Source organism: Lactuca sativa, chromosome 6 (assembly GCF_002870075.4).
Source record: "Lactuca sativa cultivar Salinas chromosome 6, Lsat_Salinas_v11, whole genome shotgun sequence".
Lineage (NCBI taxonomy): Eukaryota > Viridiplantae > Streptophyta > Magnoliopsida > Asterales > Asteraceae > Lactuca > Lactuca sativa.
This window is the reverse complement of record NC_056628.2, coordinates 160,071,607-160,090,729: the sequence shown is the minus strand read 5'-3', so window position 1 is coordinate 160,090,729 and position 19,123 is coordinate 160,071,607. Positions and strand designations below refer to the sequence as shown.

Here is a 19,123-nt window from a genome sequence, read left to right as displayed (position 1 = left end):
ATCAATTTCAAAAGTACCTAGCTATACTCAATAAGTGAACCACAATATATTAGGGTTAGCCGAAACACAACCACATAATTACGCTGCGATGTGATTGCGGGGTATCCGTGGTCCAAAATCAACCAACGAGCACCAACCGTCCTGATCCCAGCTATATAACAAGCAGGCTTCGTCATAAGTAGCACATGCACTATTTGCAGCAAAAATGTTACCAGAACTTGGATATAAGATTTATCTGAGGATGAACACCTTGTTGTTATGGTGGTGGGAAGTCGACAGTGAGCTAGACAAGCTCGCCCGCACACTTCTCACCATTTCAGTTCCGACACTACTACTTCTATGGTACAAATGGACAGTTTCGTATTCCAGAAAGCGCATGCCACCCTTCCCACCAGGTCCCTACGGCTTACCTGTTGTAGGATATCTCCCGTTTCTCGGCTCCAACTTGCATGAAATATTCACGGAGATGGCTGATCGATATGGCCCCATCTTCAGTCTCCAGCTCGGAAGAAAGCTTCATGTTGTGGTAAACTCCATGGACCAAGTAAAGGCCGTGACTCGTGATCTGGACCAAACCATGGCGAACCGCTGTCCTCCATTAGCAGCACTAACCATGAGTTATGGTGGGAACGATATTATATGGTCCAACAGCAACACACACTGGCGTAACATGCGCAAGATTTTAGCAACCCAAGTTATGAGCGATAAAAATCTCAAAGCTTGTGAGAGTTTCCGAACATATGAAGTGAGAAGGCTGGTGAAAGAAGTTTACAGTAAGTTCGGGACAAAGATCAATATTAATGAAATTGCTTTTAAGACTGAGGTTAACGTCGTGACAAGTATGTTATGGGGTTGTAGCAAATTATCTGGTGATGGGAACGATTCTAGCTCTATTGGAGATGGCTTCCGAGAAGTTGAGTTCAAGATTGTGGAGTTAATGATAGCTTCAAACATCTCTGATTTTCTACCTATCCTATCACGGTTCGATCTACAAGGAAGGCAGCGAGAAATGCAGAAGCAACTGGTGTATGTTGATCGTATATTCGAGAACATTATCCAAGGAAGAATCGAAGCTAACTCCAGAAAAAATGAAGGAGAAGCTGAGGAAGATCGAAGGAAGGATTTCGTGCAAGTATTACTGGAGCTTAAAGAAGAGAAAGATGCTGCAATATCATTAGACACCACTAAAATAAAGGCCCTACTAATGGTAAGTCTCCCTTTACACGTGTTAGTTTTTTCTATTACTACAAACAGCACTTATTCCACAAGACAAACTAATAAAGGGAAACTGTACTATAATAGGACATAGTGCTTGCGGCTACAGACACAACATCGACAATGGTAGAATGGGTGATGTCAGAGATTTTGAATAATCCAGGTGTAATGAGAAAGGCCCAGGATGAATTAACGGATGTTATTGGCATGAACGTTGTCCAAGAATCTCATCTGCCCAAATTAACATATTTGGATGCAGTCATCAAGGAGACAATGAGGGTACACACTCCAGCTCCTCTCCTAGTCCAGAGATGCCCAGATGAATCCTGCACTGTTGGTGGATACACCATTCCAAAGGGTACTATCATCTATATTAATGTTTGGGCAATCCATCATGATCCTAAGAACTGGACCGATCCATTGGAGTTCAAGCCTGAGAGGTTCTTGATCGACAAATGGGATTACCATGGAAATAATTTCAAGTTTTTGCCATTTGGATCAGGGAGAAGAATATGCCCAGGAATCCCCCTTGGGGAGAAGATGTTGATGTATATATTAGCATCACTGTTGCACTCGTTTGATTGGAGCTTGCCAGAAGATGAAGAGTTTGAGCTTTCTGACGAATTTGGATCGGTGACTAAGAAAAGGAAACCACTAATAGCTATACCCTCTCAGAGGTTATCTGATGCAACCCTCTACTTTTGTTAGAGGATTATCGCACAATAGTTAATTGTGTACTACTGTTACAATAAAAAGAAGGTAACTTGAGTGTCCAGAAAGGTGAAATCCATTACCATCCAATCTTCTGATTTCAGCATTTCTTGTAATTCGATGTGGTAATAATATTTATGGGAATTTTGTGTATTTTTGCATATCACTTTCTGTTCATCATATGACAAATCACCTTTGGAAAGAATGTGAAGGAAACCAAATATTCTTCTCTCGTGTATTTTTGGTCATATATATCGTAGATCAAATTGATCCCTTCCAAAACTAGTGGGATCATTCTTTGCAATATTATATGGGTCATTATTGTAACCCATTGTATTTACTTTTGTATAAATCAAGAAGAAACAAATTTTACATGGTATCATAGAGGAATTAAGAGAACCCTCTTAGGGACCAGCAGCTAATGGACCCGATGAAACAAGCCTTGAAGAAAACCAAACATATTACCGAAGAAAAGAAGAAGAAAATCAAGAGCACCAAAATGATTTTAGGAAAACAGGGTCTTCCACTTTTGGAAGACGGTGTGAATTGAGAATCAAAATCGGTTGTATAAGAATGGACTCTTCTATTATTTTTGATGGGCTAACCAAGTTATTAAAATGGGTGCTAATTTGGATCGACAAAGGGCTTGGATAAAAACTCAAGCTAAATTGTAATTGACAGGACCGATCTTGAGCACATGTGGGGTGTTTAATCCATCGCGGTTCCGTCATTAATCGGTTGCTACTTATCACTAACCTGACGCTAAGCTGTCCGTATTTGTTGCTAATCAAAAAATTTAGGAGCCCATAATTAACAAACCGTTCCAGGTAGTTGATTTGGCTAGTGGATTAAGGATTGAGAAATAAAAGAAGATAGGATAAATTTGCAATGCAGAAAAATTGTACGAAATTGGAGGTGGGTGTGTTTAGGTAAAATCACAATTAGAGTTTGTCTCATTTTTTGGTAACAAGATTTTTGGTATTTGTTAGATGTTTGGTTTATTTAACTTTTTGGATTGTGTCTAAAAAGCTTTTGATTTTAACTCTTTTTAATTTGTGTATTTTGGAATATATTTGTCGAGATGTAGATCACCTTTCCAAAAAAAAACGATATACAAAACACGTAAATACCAAACCATAACAATCCACTTTAATAAATTAAGGTTTTTTGTTAAATGTCACACTCTCATTCAATTTGTCAAATGTCATTTTGTGGTTATTTTGAATTAATTTCTTTTTCATATGTCATTTTATGAGTTTTCTATTTTAATAAATTCCACATAATATTTTAATGTAATAATTATATTAAATCTCTATCCTCCTTAATAAATGAAGGTTTTTTTTGCCACTTGTCAATCTTTCATGAGTTTTGATACTTGTCATTTTGTGGTAATTTTGAAATAAATATTATCCACTTGTCAATTTTTGGTTTGATTTCATTTTTAGTAATAAATACGTTTCTTTCTTTATTTCTTATTTTAAAGTTGTACATTAAAAAATATTTCAATTTATACTTTAAGTTTAATCATTTTTTAAATCAACCCGTATAATATACGGGTCTCACACCTAGTTCTTAATAAAAACATCTTTATATTGCCGCATGTATTTTTTTTACACTCTTTTTTACCACGTGTCATTTTTTTGTTTACCCAATATTATATTTTCCCGCTCAGCATAGATCTCCTTATTTAATTGAATAGCAATCATCAAATCATATATCGTGAAATTTGCTATCAAAATTTTGAAATCCTTAATTTTCTGCTCCAAATTATCAAATGTGGAATTCAATTCCCTAAATCTCGCTATTCGCATATATCTCCATCTACGGATTTTTAGGGCTTATTCAATTGGGTTTGGCTGCAAATTGGATAAATTGAAGAGGACTCTGATGGTTGCCTCTCCGCTCTTTGATGTTCGTATCAATCCTAATTCATGAAGCGAAGTCTCTCGCTCTGCTTAGTCCAGTGTACGCCGACCCTACCTCCAGTGGTCTTTCTAACTGATTTCAAGTTCTAATTTTAGATTAATGTATAATTTCATAATTTTATATTAGTATGTAATTTCAAATAATGAAATCTGATTCTTTTTGTATGTTATGCACATACAAGAGCGTTACAATATATGTTAGTAAAGTTTGTATAATTATGAGCTCTAATTTCTATTATGTTACTGGAAGTTAGAATAATTTCTTAGTTCGTTTTAAGTTCTAATTTTTAATTATTTGAGTTATCTGATTATACTCTTTTCTTGCTAAATCTGTTATCAGAGTTCATAGCATAGAAAAATTAGGGTTTGAGCGACTCTACATTGGTGGCCCCGATTCCAATAACTTATCCAAAATCGAAATCAATGAAGAGTTTGTATGTAAAGAAGTTCCACAATTTGATTATTTGAAGAAGAAAGGTGTGATTGATTCGGATATAGACAGCGAGGAAGACCATGAGTCATCTAAAGACAAGGAGAACATTGACAATTATTTGAGAAAAGTAGTATTTGAAGTTCTTTGATGTGTTAATAAAGGTCAGAAATCAAGATACTTCACTTAAAAGTAAAGATTTTAAGTTATTTGATACAGATAAATATCATACACTATGAATTGACAATGTTGGAAACAATTAGAGAACAATTGACATCAATAACAGCTTACTTGGTGTCTGTTGTAGCCTGTAGTCCTAGGAGCATATTGTTATATGAGATTCAATAGATTCAACCCTGCTACACACACGATAACATAGGCATGTACTTTTTCCGCTTAGACATTAGAGTCGATGCATAATAATTAAGGTATAAATACCCACCTATGAGTTATCTTAATGCCTCTCGAATATTTAATATGTAGGTTACAATTTTTTTTGATGACAACCAATTTTACACAGTATACAGAATACAAAATTTCGAGACTTTGTATATAAAACATATATAGTTAGCAATGAACAAAAGATAAAAATATTACATTTTTATTTAGGTAAGGGCTAATGTGAAAAAAAATATCACTACACACATGCATATATGCACTAACACGCCTTTCAGCACATGTAAGATTCGTTTGATAACTTAAGGATTTTATTTTTTTCAAAATAAGAAAAAATATAGATTTTAAAATTAAGACGATGATAATATTTTTTTTTTTTTTTTTTTTTTTTTTTTTTTTTTTTTTTAAATTTTAGTTCAATTGTTCAAACATTTGATAGATAATTTGATTAGGAAGAATGTTCTGGATTAATGTTTGTATTTGGTTTATTGAATGATACATGTGTTTACACTGTCTACCCTCTTAATCTTTGTAATAACATTATACTAGCATATGTCCTAAGGTTTCCCCCCAAAAGGGGCTCGATTTGTAGCTTCTACATAATGTCAGACCATTTTGCCCTTGGTTTGCAATTTGTTTATTAAATAATGGGTTGATTTCTCTACAAAAAGAAATTGTTTCCAGCTTCTACATAATGATAGGTCATTTTGACTTTTCATAAATTATAAATGTGGTAGACTCACCCTATTTCATTATCCTTCTTTCATCATCTTCTGCACAATATTTGGTACACATTTACAAGATTTGGATTGCTGCAAAATTTTGAATTCACTAATCCACTCCTTATGTCCCTATTTTCTTACACGTTTCTATTATAAATCTTGATTTCTTACTTTTATGTTATAAATCTAATTTTTTTAAAGTGTATCATGTGAACATATGGCAAGAAGTTCAGTTGTATAAGATTATTTTGGGTATTTTTATAAATTAATTTAAAATGCTATAAGCAGCTTGATAAAACCTACAAAACATAGGAACATTATGTTCTTGGGGTATAAATGAATTTAGCATATTAACCATATACATCTACCTAACGAGGAAAATTGTTCCACATTGATTGCTCACTTTTTGCTTTTTAAAAGATGCATTTGTCAACAATGTCTATCCTCTCATTCTTTATCATAACCAAAAGGGCCAAAACCTGCTTTGAGTTATTAGCCTTCAGGTGGATGCTAATGATCATCATGTTTATATTAATTAATTTTGCATTTTTTTAATTAACCTAAAATATCCAAAAAATTATTTTTTTTCCAGGTTTTACACAAGCCCGAGTGTACAATTCGGTTACATGATATGAGTACAGCTAAAAACAAAAAAGAAAAAAAAGGTTTATTGGTATTATTGCTATGAGTGCAGGTTAAAAAAAGGGAATAAAAAACTAATAAAAATGTTTTCTTTAAAAACCACAAAAAAAAAACAGTTTAATTTGTTTTTCTGTTCAAAATGTCATTGTTATGATAAATTGCCAAATTCGCCGCATTTAAATAAAATTCAAGTAACATACTTTTTATGTGTGTATGTATTGATGTGTGTGTATGTGAACAAAAAAGAAAAAAAAAACAATAAAATGTCAAATTTACAAAAATATTCAAAATGACAAAAAAATGGCCTACAATAAATTAGTAAAATTGATGAAATTGAAAAAAAAATGTTCAAAATAAAAATTTTGAGGGATAAAATTATACCTACTATTTTTGTTGAAGTGATATAAATTCTAAGAATGAAAAATAAAGAACGGACAATAATATGACCAAACTGGACAAAGAGGCTAAAATAGTTATTTTGACTAAATAAATCAAACTGTAAATTTTAAATGTTTCATATCATTATTTTTTTTCATTTTAAGTTTGTCGAATTAAGAAATATAATAAAATAATAAAAATGACATAATTTACAAAAAAAAAAAAACAAAACAAAAACAAATTGGTCATTTTAACTAAAAATAAATAAACACTCAATTTTAGAGATTTATAAAACTTTTACAACTTTATTATTTATATAAGTTTTTGTTTTTGTTTTATTTAAGTTTATATTGCATTCTACAAAAAAAAAAAAAACAATTTTCTAACATATCTATAAATACAAATTGCCTATCGGATATTCAAACCACTATATTTTCGTAATATCAACCAATCATTATCATCATTATGAAATTACTGACAAAAAATATATATATTTATTAATTATTAAACTTTTTTATAATAAATGCTCAATAATTAAGTTATAAAAGTTATAATTTAATTAAAATTATTTTTAACTTTCTCATCCGTGGTGTTCACGGGTTATAACCTAGTCTACTATAATAAATGAAAGTTTTTTGTCACATGTCCTCTTCTCCTTCATTTGGACACATGGTCTTTTTTAAAATTTTAAAATTTTCTATTTTCCACTTGTCATTTTATTGTATTTTTCATTTTATTAAATTAAAATTCCACATTTAATATGTAAGGTAATATATATGTAAGATATTTATTAGAAAGAGTTTATATATGTAATGTATTTAATATATTAAAGCCTCAATAATTTTAATAATTCAAAATTGTTCTCATTTTTCTTGTAAATTCAAACTTTTCAAATTATTAAAATTATATATATATATATATATATATATATATATATATATATATATATATATATATATATATATATATATTTTAAATAAACTCATGTAGTACATGGGTCTCACACCTAGTGTAGTAATAAATGAATATCAATTTCATTAATGAACTTACCTTCTTATTTCCAAAATTTCAAATTAAAACTTATTCGTTTAGTTTATTTATTTATTTAAATTTAAAAGATAAAAAAAAATCAATTTTAATAATTCATTATTTTTCTTATTTTCTTATAAGTTCTTAAATATTTAGACATTTATATTCATTTTTTTTAATTAACCCATGTAATACATGGGTCTTACACCTAGTACATACAAATTAGAAAGAAAAAGTTGTTCAAACACCGCAATATCCATTGAAATAGATTGGATATGTTTTTTTCGCCTACCATCTGTTGGCAAAATTTTAGTGAAGGGAATAGAGACGACACCTTCCAATTTGAGAACAAAACTATTCATCGCTGCTACAAGACTATACTCCCCCACCACCATCACCAACAAGGACTGACTTGATAACACACTTTAAAATAAAATTGTGATTAATTACCTATGTATGAGGAGAGATGAGTGAAAGCTCGTGTGTCCATCAACCAATCCTTAGACGGATCTTTCAATGATATTGTATGGAAGGCTTCAGGAAGTGTCGTGGCCTAGTCTATCATGTTTTCGCTTGGATCAATTATGGTCTATCATGTTTGGGCTTCAGGAAGTGTCATGGGTTGGTTTATATATAATTTCTTGAAAAAAATTGTGATTTTCTTTAATAAATATCACTACTACAACCATAAAGATACCATCTATATTTTATATAACTTAAGAGGAATTTGTTGATTTGTTGCAAGAAGTGCATTTCTAGGCCAAAAGCTACTTCATTGTTGAATTTTTAGGCCTTGCTGTAAAACGTTTACCATAAAAGTACAACTTAACAAAGATGTTTTCACAATCAAACAACACCTCAGTAAATAAAGACTTATCAGAGGTTGTTATTCCTAAATAGAGATCCATTATACACATTATGTGGCCTAGAAACGCACTTCTTACGACAAATCAACAAAAGTACGTTTTTATGTTCATTACTGCCTCATATTTATAAAAACATTTCATCTTAACATTTTCTTAGGTTTTACACCCTCTTAGTCGGTCATCATTGCCTTAAAATGCCTCATATTTACACATCATCACCACCACCACACTCTGTCATCACTACAACCCCTTGCCACCAACAACACCATCTTCACCACAAAACACTAGTAGCCCCCATCAGCACAATCTCCTACCTACCTTCTGCATTTTTCATCTTCGACCCACTATCATCACTATCATTCACATACTTTTCTTTCTCTTCACAACTTGATTAAAAGCCTAAAATGACAAAACTTACCTAAATGTGAGGCATTAATTAACATAAATTTAGACTTAGGAAATAACCACACATTTCATGTAAATATGAGGACTTTTATGGCAATAACCCTAATATAAGAGCTACAATAGTTATAAAAACACATACTAAATACAGTCAATATGAATTTTGTTGATTTGTTGTAAGGAGTGCGTATCTTAGCTCCCCTACATATATCATGGATCTCTATTTAGGAATTGTATTTATATGATGTAACACCAAGTTCCAGATATAATTGCTTTTGTTGTTATGGACATTTAAGGCTTAAATATAAGACTTTGTGGTAGCCACGACGTGGTGATGATAGCACCACGACGTGGTGACACCTAAGTGAAACGTGCATTCTTCCTCATTGCCACAACATGGAAAGATATTGTCCATAACGTGGCATCCGTCTGCATGGAAAACACTAATTTTCCGAGTCTTAATCCTAATTTAAGGGATTCGATGCTTAAGGTTTGCACACCGTCAGCCTCCATCACCTCCCTTTCCTTTTCCATATTCTAGCACATTTTTTGGACCATTCTGAGTCTTCAAGATCTAATATTTATGTGCCATGTTCCTAGATCTTGAATTTTATGCCTTGCTCTTCATGTTTGCATTAGTTAGTGTGGTGGGATCCCATAAAGTTGGCAACTTTATGGATCCTTGAGGTCCCATTGCATTTATATGTTCCATATTTGAAGTATGATTGAGTTTTGACTCCTTGCATGTGGTTTTGACCTTATTTTCATCACTTTTGACCTAGTTGGAGGTCAAGACATGCATTGGACATGCATGTCTATAAAGCACTGATTTTTATGACACATTAGGTGAGAGAAAGCCTTTTGGAAAATATGGATATATAGCTTGAAGGATTAAGAGTTTAATGCATTATGTTAGTCAACCCCTATGATAAGATTCAAATTGTACGAGAAAGAATGAAAACGACCCAGGATCAACATAAGTTATATGCAGAAAAGAGGAGACGACCAATATAATTCTAGGTGGGTGATTTCGTATTGCTGAAGGTATCCCCGTGGAAAGGCATTATGCGATTTGGGAAGAAATGAAAACTACGTCCTAGATTTGTTGGTCTTTTCAAAATCATCCATATAATTGGTAAACAAGCAGACCGCTTGGAATTGCTTGAAGATTTGGGAGCTATTCATGAAGTGTTTCATGTGAGTTTTCTGTGTAAATGTTTGAGCATATATGATGAAATGGTTCCGTTATCTGAGGTGAAACTGGATAATAAGTTAAGATATGTAGAAGAGCCTGAATAGATCTTAAACGAAAGAACGGCTAATCAACGTAATAAAGAAGTGGAGTTGGTACTTGTCAAGTGGAAACACCATCGAGGCCCAAATTATACTTAGGAAAATAAGAATTAGCTAAGAGCGAAATATCCCCATTTGTTTAAATCGTTGTAATTTCGGGGAAGAAATTCTGAAAAGGATGAGGTATTTGTAACATACACGTTACTAACCATGTATAATTATCGTGTTTTGTTAACTTGACAGCTTAAAAGTGTATATCATTATATAATATACGATTTTGAGCGTTGAGTTCTAAAAAGATAGCTTTATGAGATTTGAAGTAAAACTATGTTTAGAATCATTCGGAAAGTGATGGGAAGTCTTATGAGATTCCAATCAAAAGTCAAATATTGAAATTAATGAAAATGTAAAATTTAAGTTGGAAATAAGTATAAATAATGTTATTGAAATTTGTAAATTGTCTCGTTAGAAATGTTTAGGTGAAAACCTCACTGAAATCCGAGTTATAATGAAGAAATTATGACTTATTGAAGTTTCACGATAGAACCGGCACGACGCCATATGACGTAAAAGTGAGTTTCCGATAAACTACATTTTAGCCTTTGTGCTCTAAATGAAAATCGTAGTATTCATTAAACCAATAGTTTTCATAAAAAAAGTCCAATCTGACTTCGTATGAGGAAGTTATGATCTTTCTAAGATTTAGCATAGCAGTACATAGCCTGAAGCTCGAAATAAAGATCGACTGATTTTTAGTCGACACAACTTAAACGAGAATTGAAGGTCTCGTCAATAGTAGTAAAACGGTAAAAAGACTGATGAAAACGGACGTCAGATGAAGAAGTTATGAATTTTTAACAGACTTTTTCTGTCCCGGCCTGTTAAAAATTATAATATAAAAAATGAAGTCAAATTAGCCGACGAAGTCTAAACGGAAGTTGTAGAGTATAATCTCACCTACACGTGAATATAAAGAATGTAAAAAAGGAGCCCATATGCGAAAGATATGAATTTTTGAAGTTTTAGACACAAACTTCGAGGCTTATCCGAAGCAATACGCCTCATGTACTCGGAAGCTAGGTCCAGAGTTGGCCACATTTCCACTTTCTTCGTACAGAGGGCACGCATCATACACCATCGAGATGTAAGAAACTTGGGAACCGAGCACAGGCCACATATCAATCTACACGCAGAGTACCTTCCTACGAGGTATGCCCAGCGTACCGTGGAGTTATGCCCAATGTACCGTGGAGTTATGCCTAACGTAATGCGAGGCTTCGGCCTCTATAAATAGAAAGCGAGGTCTTCTCGTTTTTGTTTACAAATTTCACACTCTTTCACCCTTTATTCTCTCTAAAACTATCCTATCACCCCCCGTGAAGCCTAGGGAACTATCCTTCCACCCGAAGCAAGCACCAGAGCACCCAAAAACCGCGAGAAAACAGTATTTTCAGTCGAAACTCTGCCCGCACAAAGCTCGGTTTTCAATAAAAACTCTCAGTTTCATCAAGGAAAGTCATTTTTAGAAACGAATTGTTGCCCAAATTACCATTTTATCATTTGGTAATTTCACGGTGAGTTCAATATAGGGACAATTGTATGCTATGTGTTATATGTTTAATGTGTTTTCCTGTGTTAACCTGGTTTTACATCATTGATCATGTAGAGCATGTCCCGTATCACTTTTAGTATTAGCTTTGAGCCTTTGGCCATGTAGAGCATGTCTCGTATTATTCTGGTATTGGATTTATGCCTTTGGCCATGTAGAGCATGTCTCGTATCATTTCTGGTATTGGCTTTGTGCCTTTGGCCATGTGGAGCATGACTCCTATCACTTTTGGTATTGGCATCGGGCTAGGTAGGGCTGAAAGCCTGTATATTCTAGCAAAATGATAATCAAAAATTGTTTATTTTCTATGCCACTTGGGCTGAAGTCTTATTGATGTATATCATGTTGAAATTGTTGTATCTCATTGATTGTAAATCTTTGAATCAAATCATTGGTTGATATGAAAAGCCTGTCATATGATACACATATGCCTTTGTTGTTCTTTGTGCCTTTTTTCTCCTGTCATATTATATATATATATATATATATATATATATATATATATATATATATGACATTATTTTGTAACTGTTATTGAACTCACTAAGTGTCACCTGCTTATCCCTCTCAATTTTTAACTATTGCATGTGATAAGCATCTACTATAGTCATGTATTGTTGTAAGATGTAGAATAGATAATACTATTACTTTTGTACTTCGTGTATAAATTCCTGAGAAGTTATGTAATATATAAAACTTTGCAAAAATCTTAATAGTTGGTTTGGATCCAAACTTTTGTAAATTATATTATGAATATGCATGTAGCATGTTTGGAGTAATAATATTGCAAAGTTTAGAGAAGGGGTTCTCATAGCCACACGTGCATCTAAAGGTAACTTGGATAATATTTTAAGTTTAGTTGTGATAGGTATTTAATTAACTGATTTTTTGTATTTATAGAATAAGTTTGATTTGGACAAGGTTAACTTGGATCCCAAGCATGCTCAATTGTTGTGGAGCGTTCATGCGACTCTACAAAAAAAAATTACAGAGGCCGGAAAAGTAAAGCACATACTTATTTTCAAAACGTAGGGGGCTTCCAAATATCCCAAGTGCATTTACCAACCCGCTCCCACCCCGAAGGGTATGTCACATGAAAATTTGGTGCTAGTCGTCGAACATTTTCAAACCACAGAATTTTGAAAGCGTTCGGCGTCAAACAAAGATGTATGTGCATAACAATAAGTTGTAAGCAGAGGGGAATCGTGCTCGTATAACAATGTTTGTTTCAAAGAAGTAAGTTATTATATATTTAACTGTGTATTTAAATTCTAATTAATTTAATTTTTAATGTTAAATAGGACATCACTCGAATCGAAGCATTTCGTAAGGTGAATATAGATTGTCAAGGGATATTTAGTAGTCCCACAGTCGAGCAACAATATATAAGTGGTTATTTTGTATTTTCGTATAAGGTTTTATATCGTCAAGAGGTATTTAGTAATCTAACTTTTATGATGTTTATCATTTTTTGAAAATACAGAATCTTTTACTCTATGAGATCAGTCAACAAACTCAAGCTTCTTCTGAAGCGAGCAGTCTAACAACAAAGGAGATACAAAATTGTTTTGAAAGAATATTGGGTGTTCGACGAGACCATATCGAGGCATTAGGTGCAAACCTTCTACGGTTGTGTCTATGTACAATCAGGAACAACCACCGACACAACCACCACAACAATCACAAGTAATTGTTAGTTTAATTGTATTTGAAAAGTATAATGATACAATGGAAAAACGAAAAAAAAGTAGGATGCTATAATTTGATGTATTGGTACTTTGTAGTTTGGTAATTTTTGGAAAGTACAATTCTATAATTGAAAAATATAATAAAAATTACAATGCTATAATATATATGCAATATTGTATGATGTATGTTTATGTGTATTTATAATGTAGAATGCTATAATGATATGTCGGTTATAGTTTGATATGTTGGTATTTTGTAGTTTGGTAATTTTTGGAAGTACAATGTTATAATGGAAAAAATTACAATTTTATAATGTATATGCAATATTGTGTATGATGTATGTTTAAGTGTATTTGGAAAGTAGAATGGTTTAATGATATGTTGGTTATAGTTTGATATGTTGGTATATTGTAGTTTAGTAATTTTTGGAAAGCACAATGTTATTATGATATGTTGGTAATATAGTTTGTTTTCTTTGTAGTTGGAAATGCTACAAACAATTCTAAAAAGACCTGACATGTAGTGTGACATTAGAAGACTATTTATGATCGTTGCCGTCACGAAATGAAAACAAAGGAAACAAGCGGAGTAATGATGAGGACAAGTAGCTACTTTTTTAGGATTGATGAAATATTTTTTTTTGGGTTAGTATTTTGGATATGTTGCACAACATTTTGATATTTTGGATCGAAAATAGTATTAAGTGTGGTTAACGTTTTGAACTATTTTTTTGCATAATAAAGTTGCATAGCAGTTTTTATGCATGTTATATTGTTTTTTAAAATTTTAATGATAGACAAAAAAACGGAAAATTTAATTAGCAGCAACGTGTAGGTATTAGTGGCGACATGTTTTTTTTGTAGCGACCATATGCATTAGCGGCAACGGTGAGCAGTAGCGGTGACATATGAAGCATTTGCAGCGAGGTAACAACGGAGACAAGCCGCCACAAATCGCTTAAGCGGCGACATACCAAGCCTTTAGCAGCGAAGCCTGCCGCCGCTATTGCCTTTGTTTCTGGTAGTGCACCCTAGTCATACTAAATATCATGGATAAACCCTAAATTAATAGCGGGTTAAGCAACCCACACTTTCAATTTTATCTTTCCATTAATTGAGACGTTTTTAGATCTCGCATTAAAAAACCTCCTTCATTTTATTGTAATACATAAACATATTGAAATGTACAATCATCCAATAAATAAGATTGACTTTTTGTTAAATACAGAAAAAATGTCCTTTCTTCCCCAATATTCCCCCAACTGATTTATTTTTCCTAGGGGTTCCATTCCATTTTTCATATAGATATAAGTATTTTACTATTATTATATGTTAAATGTGAACAAAAAGACGAAATGGACATAAAAATTCTAGATTTTAATAGAGGAGATAACGATGTGGAAAACAAGACAAGAATTCTCTACAATGACACTGTAGACCAATGGATGGGATGTAGCGCAGCTTGGTAGCACGTTTGTTTTGGGTACAAAATGTTACGGGTTCAAATCCTATCATCCCTACCTATTACTACTCCTTTGAGCAGTAACGAGGGATTTTTTGAGATCAATTCACATTGGACATATCATATAGAATCTTTCATTGTTATGATACTATTATAGTGTATACATACAAGATGTATTGGAGCCAATCCTTTTATTTGCAGTCTTATCTTTTATGATAAGAAAGCACTCTTAGTTCAGTTTGGTAGAATGTCGGTCTCCAAAACCCGACGTCGTAGGTTCAAATCCTACAGAGTGTGATTTGGATCTTCTTCGATCGAATTCGGTTGAAGCACTAACTGGAACGGCAATCTGAATTTGACCTCCTGGATATTAAAGAAAGGAGGAGGTCAATCAAAAAGAGAGATGTTAATTAATCTAATCAAAGATCCAACTAATCGCCACGCCTGTATTGTAAATATGCAGTTACAAATAATCCAGCCAAAGTAATAGGAATTAGACCTAACACGATTCCAAATAGGAAAACTTCAATCATTTCAATTTGTTTGAAAGGAGAAAAAAGAGGTAACATCTATACCTAAATATTAATCTGAATTACCATGAATCTCAATGACCATGAATTGGCAGTGGACACGGTAAGTAACTATAAATACACAGAAGTTCGTGGAAAGATTTCCTTTTATGAACTGTGCAATGAATTTCAAATCAGTCATACTGGAATGCACCACTTGACCGTTTATGATTTTCCTTGAAATACATCATCCTGATCCATACTTTATCCCCATATACAACTTCTCCCACTCTCCCAACATATATATGACTACAACACATAAATCACCAATACTTAAACCTATGGGTGAGCAAATAACGCACCGAAACAAAAAATAACCGTAAAAACCGCATAAATCGCAACCGTAGTAAAAATCGACGGTGACGTTTTCTGTTTTTCAAAAACCGCAAATTTACGGTACGGTGCGGTTATTAGTTTTCAAAAACCGCAAAAAAAACCGCACAACACCACATATATTATATGTAGGGTATCTCCCGTTTCTCGGCTCCAACTTGCATGAAAGTTTCACTAAGATGGCTCACCGTTATGGCCCCATCTTCAGTCTCAGGCTCGGAAGCAAGCTTCATGTTGTGGTGAACTCCATGGAGCTCGTAAAGATCGTGACTCGTGACCTGGACCATATCATGGCAAAGTGCAGTCCTCCATTAACAACGCTAACCATCAGTTATGGTGGGAACGATATTGCATGGTCCGACAACGACACAGAGTGGCGTAACATGCACAAAATTTTTGCAAACCAAGTTATCAGCCATAAAAATCTACAAGTCTGTCAGAGTTTCCGAACATATGAAGTCAGAAGACTGGTGAAAGAAGTTTACAGTAAACTCGGGACAAAGATCGATACTAATGAAATTGCTTTCAACACTGAGGTTAATGTTATGACAAGCATGTTATGGGGTTCTAGAAAATCAACTGGTGATGGGAACGATTCTAGCTTAATTGGAGATGGCTTCCGAGAAGTTGAGTTCAAGATTGTGCAGTTATTGACAGCTTCAAACATCTTTGATTTTCTTCCTATGCTATCACGGTTCGATCTACAAGGAAGGCAGCGAGAAATGCAGATGCTTTGGGAATATGTCGATCGGATATTTGAGAACATTATCCAAGGAAGAATCGAAGCCAACTCCCGAAAAAATGAGGCAAAAGCTGAGGATGATCAAAGGAAGGATTTCGTTCAAGTATTACTCGAGCTTAAAGAGCAGAAAAATGCTGCAATATCATTAGACATCATTAAAATAAAGGCCCTACTAATGGTAAGTCTCTCTTTATATGTTTTAATTCTTTCATTAACTACAAGCCGCACTCATTATTCCCCTAGACAACTAATAAAGGGGCACTGTTATAAAAGGACATAGTGCTCGTGACTACAGACACAACATCTATAATGGTTGAATGGGTGATGACAGAGATTTTGAAGAATCCAGGCGTAATGAAAAGAGTACATGATGAATTGAAGGAGGTTATTGGCATGAACGTTGTCCAAGAATCTCATCTGCCCAAATTAACATATTTGGATGCAGTCATTAAGGAGACATTCAGGGTACACACTCCCGTTCCTTTGTTAGTCCAAAGATGCCCAGATGAATCCTGCACTGTTGGCGGATACACCATTCCAAAGGGTACTGTTGTCTATATGAATGTTTGGGCAATCCATCGGGATCCCAATAACTGGACCAATCCATTGGAGTTCAAGCCGTAGAGATTCTTGATCGACAAATGGGATTAACATGGAAATAATTTCAAGTTTTTACCATTTGGATCAGGGAGAAGAATATGCCCAGGAATCTCACTTGGGGAGAAGATGTTGATGTATATATTAGCATCGCTGTTGCATTCATTTGATTGGAACTTACCAGAAGATGAAGAGTTTGATCTTTCTGATGAGTTTGGACTTGTGACTATGAAAAGGAAACCACTTATAGCCATACACTCTAAAAGATTATCTGATGCAATCCTCTACTCTTTTTGATAGAGGATTATCTCTCAATAGAGGGTACTACTGTTAGTATAAAAATATTACATTCCCATCTCCTCATTTCTTGTCATTCTGTGTGGTAATAATAATATTTTTGGGAATTCTGTATTTTCTTGCACATCATTTTCTGTTCATCAGACGACAAATCAACTTTGGAAAGAATGTGAAAGAAACCAAATATTTTTCTCTCGACTATTTTTGGTCATATATATCTTAGAACTAAATTGAACCCTTCCAAATAGTGAGTTCATTCTTTGCAATATTACTGGGGTCATTTTTTTTAACCTGCTGTATTTACTTATGTATAAATCAAGAAAAAACAAATTTTATATGGTATCATTGACGGATTGAAAAATCCTTTTAAAGACGGGCAACTAATAGATCCGATGAAACAAGCCTTGAAGAAAACCAAACATATTACGAAAGAAAATAAGCCGATAAAGAAAATCATGACAAAAAATTGATTTTAGGAAAAAACTGTCTTCCAAAGTTGGAAGATTTGGTATGAATTATGAACCAAAATGAGTTGTATAAAAATGGACTTCTCTAAATGGTATTGTATTTTCATTTCATTTCCATTTTTGTTGCTATAAATTGGTGGCATTTTTAAAATTACTATCTCTTAATAAGAAAGAAAAATTAAAAAATAGAATGGTATAATTATTGATATATTTTCAAATGACAATGCCCTAATAAGAAAAAAAAAATTAATTACAAAGCTATAATAGAAAGAAATGAATGCAGGATATGATAATAAAAAAATAAATGGTATTGTTATTTCTTGAATTTATGTCTACTTTAAAGTAGTATAATTCTCATAGTACGACTTAAGGACATTCATTGAGTATCATCGATATCTTTTCTTTTTTGGATTTTTGTAAGATTGTAGTATCCCTCACTCGTCTGAAGAGGAAGGGAGTGGATTTCCGATAGGGTCCTGAGCAGCGGTCGGCATTTGAGACTCTTTGACGGAGGTTATGCGAGGCCCCGCTATTGAACTTTCCGGAAGGAATCAATGATTTTGTTGTGTTTTGGGATGCATCCATCACCGGTTTGGGGGTGGTCCTTATACAGAGAGGACAAGTGATCACTTATGCTTCGTGGCAGCTGAAACCGCATGAGACGCAATATCCCTCACATGATCTGGAGTTGGGGGCAGTAGTGATTTCCCTCAAGATTTGGAGACATTATCTTTATGGGGTCCGTTTTACTTACTATACAAATCACAAGACTTTGAGATATCTTATATATTAAGTGAACCTGAACATGAGGCAACATAGATATCTGTACGTAGTCAAGGATTATGACTGTGAGATCCTTTACCGTCTAGGTAAAGAGAATGTAGTAATGGATGCACTAAGACATAAGTCGGCCAAGTCTTCATTTAGGGAGCTGTGTATGAGGATATCCATTGATTCTACGTTGTTGGGTTTGATCGGAGAGGCTCAGGAAGAGGGGTTCAGAAAGAGAAGTAGAAACAAGAGAGGATTAGAGGTGAGATCGACAGGTTTTTCATTAATAGTTGAGGGATATTGACCCGGTGTGGTCGAGTTTGTGTTCCAGTTTCGGCTGGGATAAGGCAGAAAATGTTGGAGGAGGCTCATAAGTCTCAATTTTCTATACACTCGGGGCCACTAAGATTTACTAGGATTTGAGATTCAGTTACTTGTGGCCATGTATAAAGAGAGAGATGGCATGGTATGTTTAGAGGTGCTTGACCTACAAGATGGTCTAAGCCGAGCATCAAAGGCCGCATGACAAGCTGCAGCCTCTTGATTTTCCTATGTGGAAGTGGGAATAGATCGCCATGG

At 33.7% G+C, this 19,123-nt stretch overlaps 2 protein-coding genes and 1 non-coding gene across 3 annotated transcripts; all 3 read left to right on the top strand.

Moving 5' to 3' along the window:
- The first annotated feature begins 170 nt into the window (after nucleotides 1–170).
- LOC111903760 (probable (S)-N-methylcoclaurine 3'-hydroxylase isozyme 2) lies at nucleotides 171–2,087 on the top strand. The gene is made up of 2 exons (XM_023899517.3): nucleotides 171–1,207; nucleotides 1,303–2,087. Exons 1-2 carry the CDS (start codon nucleotides 206–208, stop codon nucleotides 1,921–1,923), a joined length of 1,623 nt encoding a protein of 540 aa, XP_023755285.1. The 5' UTR covers nucleotides 171–205; the 3' UTR covers nucleotides 1,924–2,087.
- A 456-nt stretch (nucleotides 2,088–2,543) lies between these two features.
- On the top strand, nucleotides 2,544–17,306 carry LOC111904255 (cytochrome P450 76C1-like). Its single transcript, XM_052765082.1, is given in 12 exon segments — nucleotides 2,544–2,596; nucleotides 4,192–4,411; nucleotides 4,501–4,591; nucleotides 5,093–5,136; nucleotides 5,992–6,072; nucleotides 12,384–12,422; nucleotides 12,519–12,620; nucleotides 12,920–13,051; nucleotides 13,102–13,304; nucleotides 13,403–13,406; nucleotides 15,790–16,590; nucleotides 16,686–17,306. Coding segments are annotated over 12 exon segments (2,391 nt in total).
- TRNAW-CCA (transfer RNA tryptophan (anticodon CCA)) lies at nucleotides 14,992–15,065 on the top strand. The gene has a single exon. It is a non-coding gene; the product is annotated as a tRNA-Trp (tRNA).
- Nucleotides 17,307–19,123: the final 1,817 nt, after the last annotated feature.

Bases quoted from the DNA above. Each gene is read 5' to 3' on its own strand.
- LOC111903760 (XM_023899517.3), top strand. From the start codon at position 206: ATGTTACCAGAACTTGGATATAAGATTTATCTGAGGATGAACACCTTG. The intron at 1,208-1,302 runs GTAAGTCTCCCT...GTACTATAATAG, and splicing joins AAATAAAGGCCCTACTAATG to GACATAGTGCTTGCGGCTAC.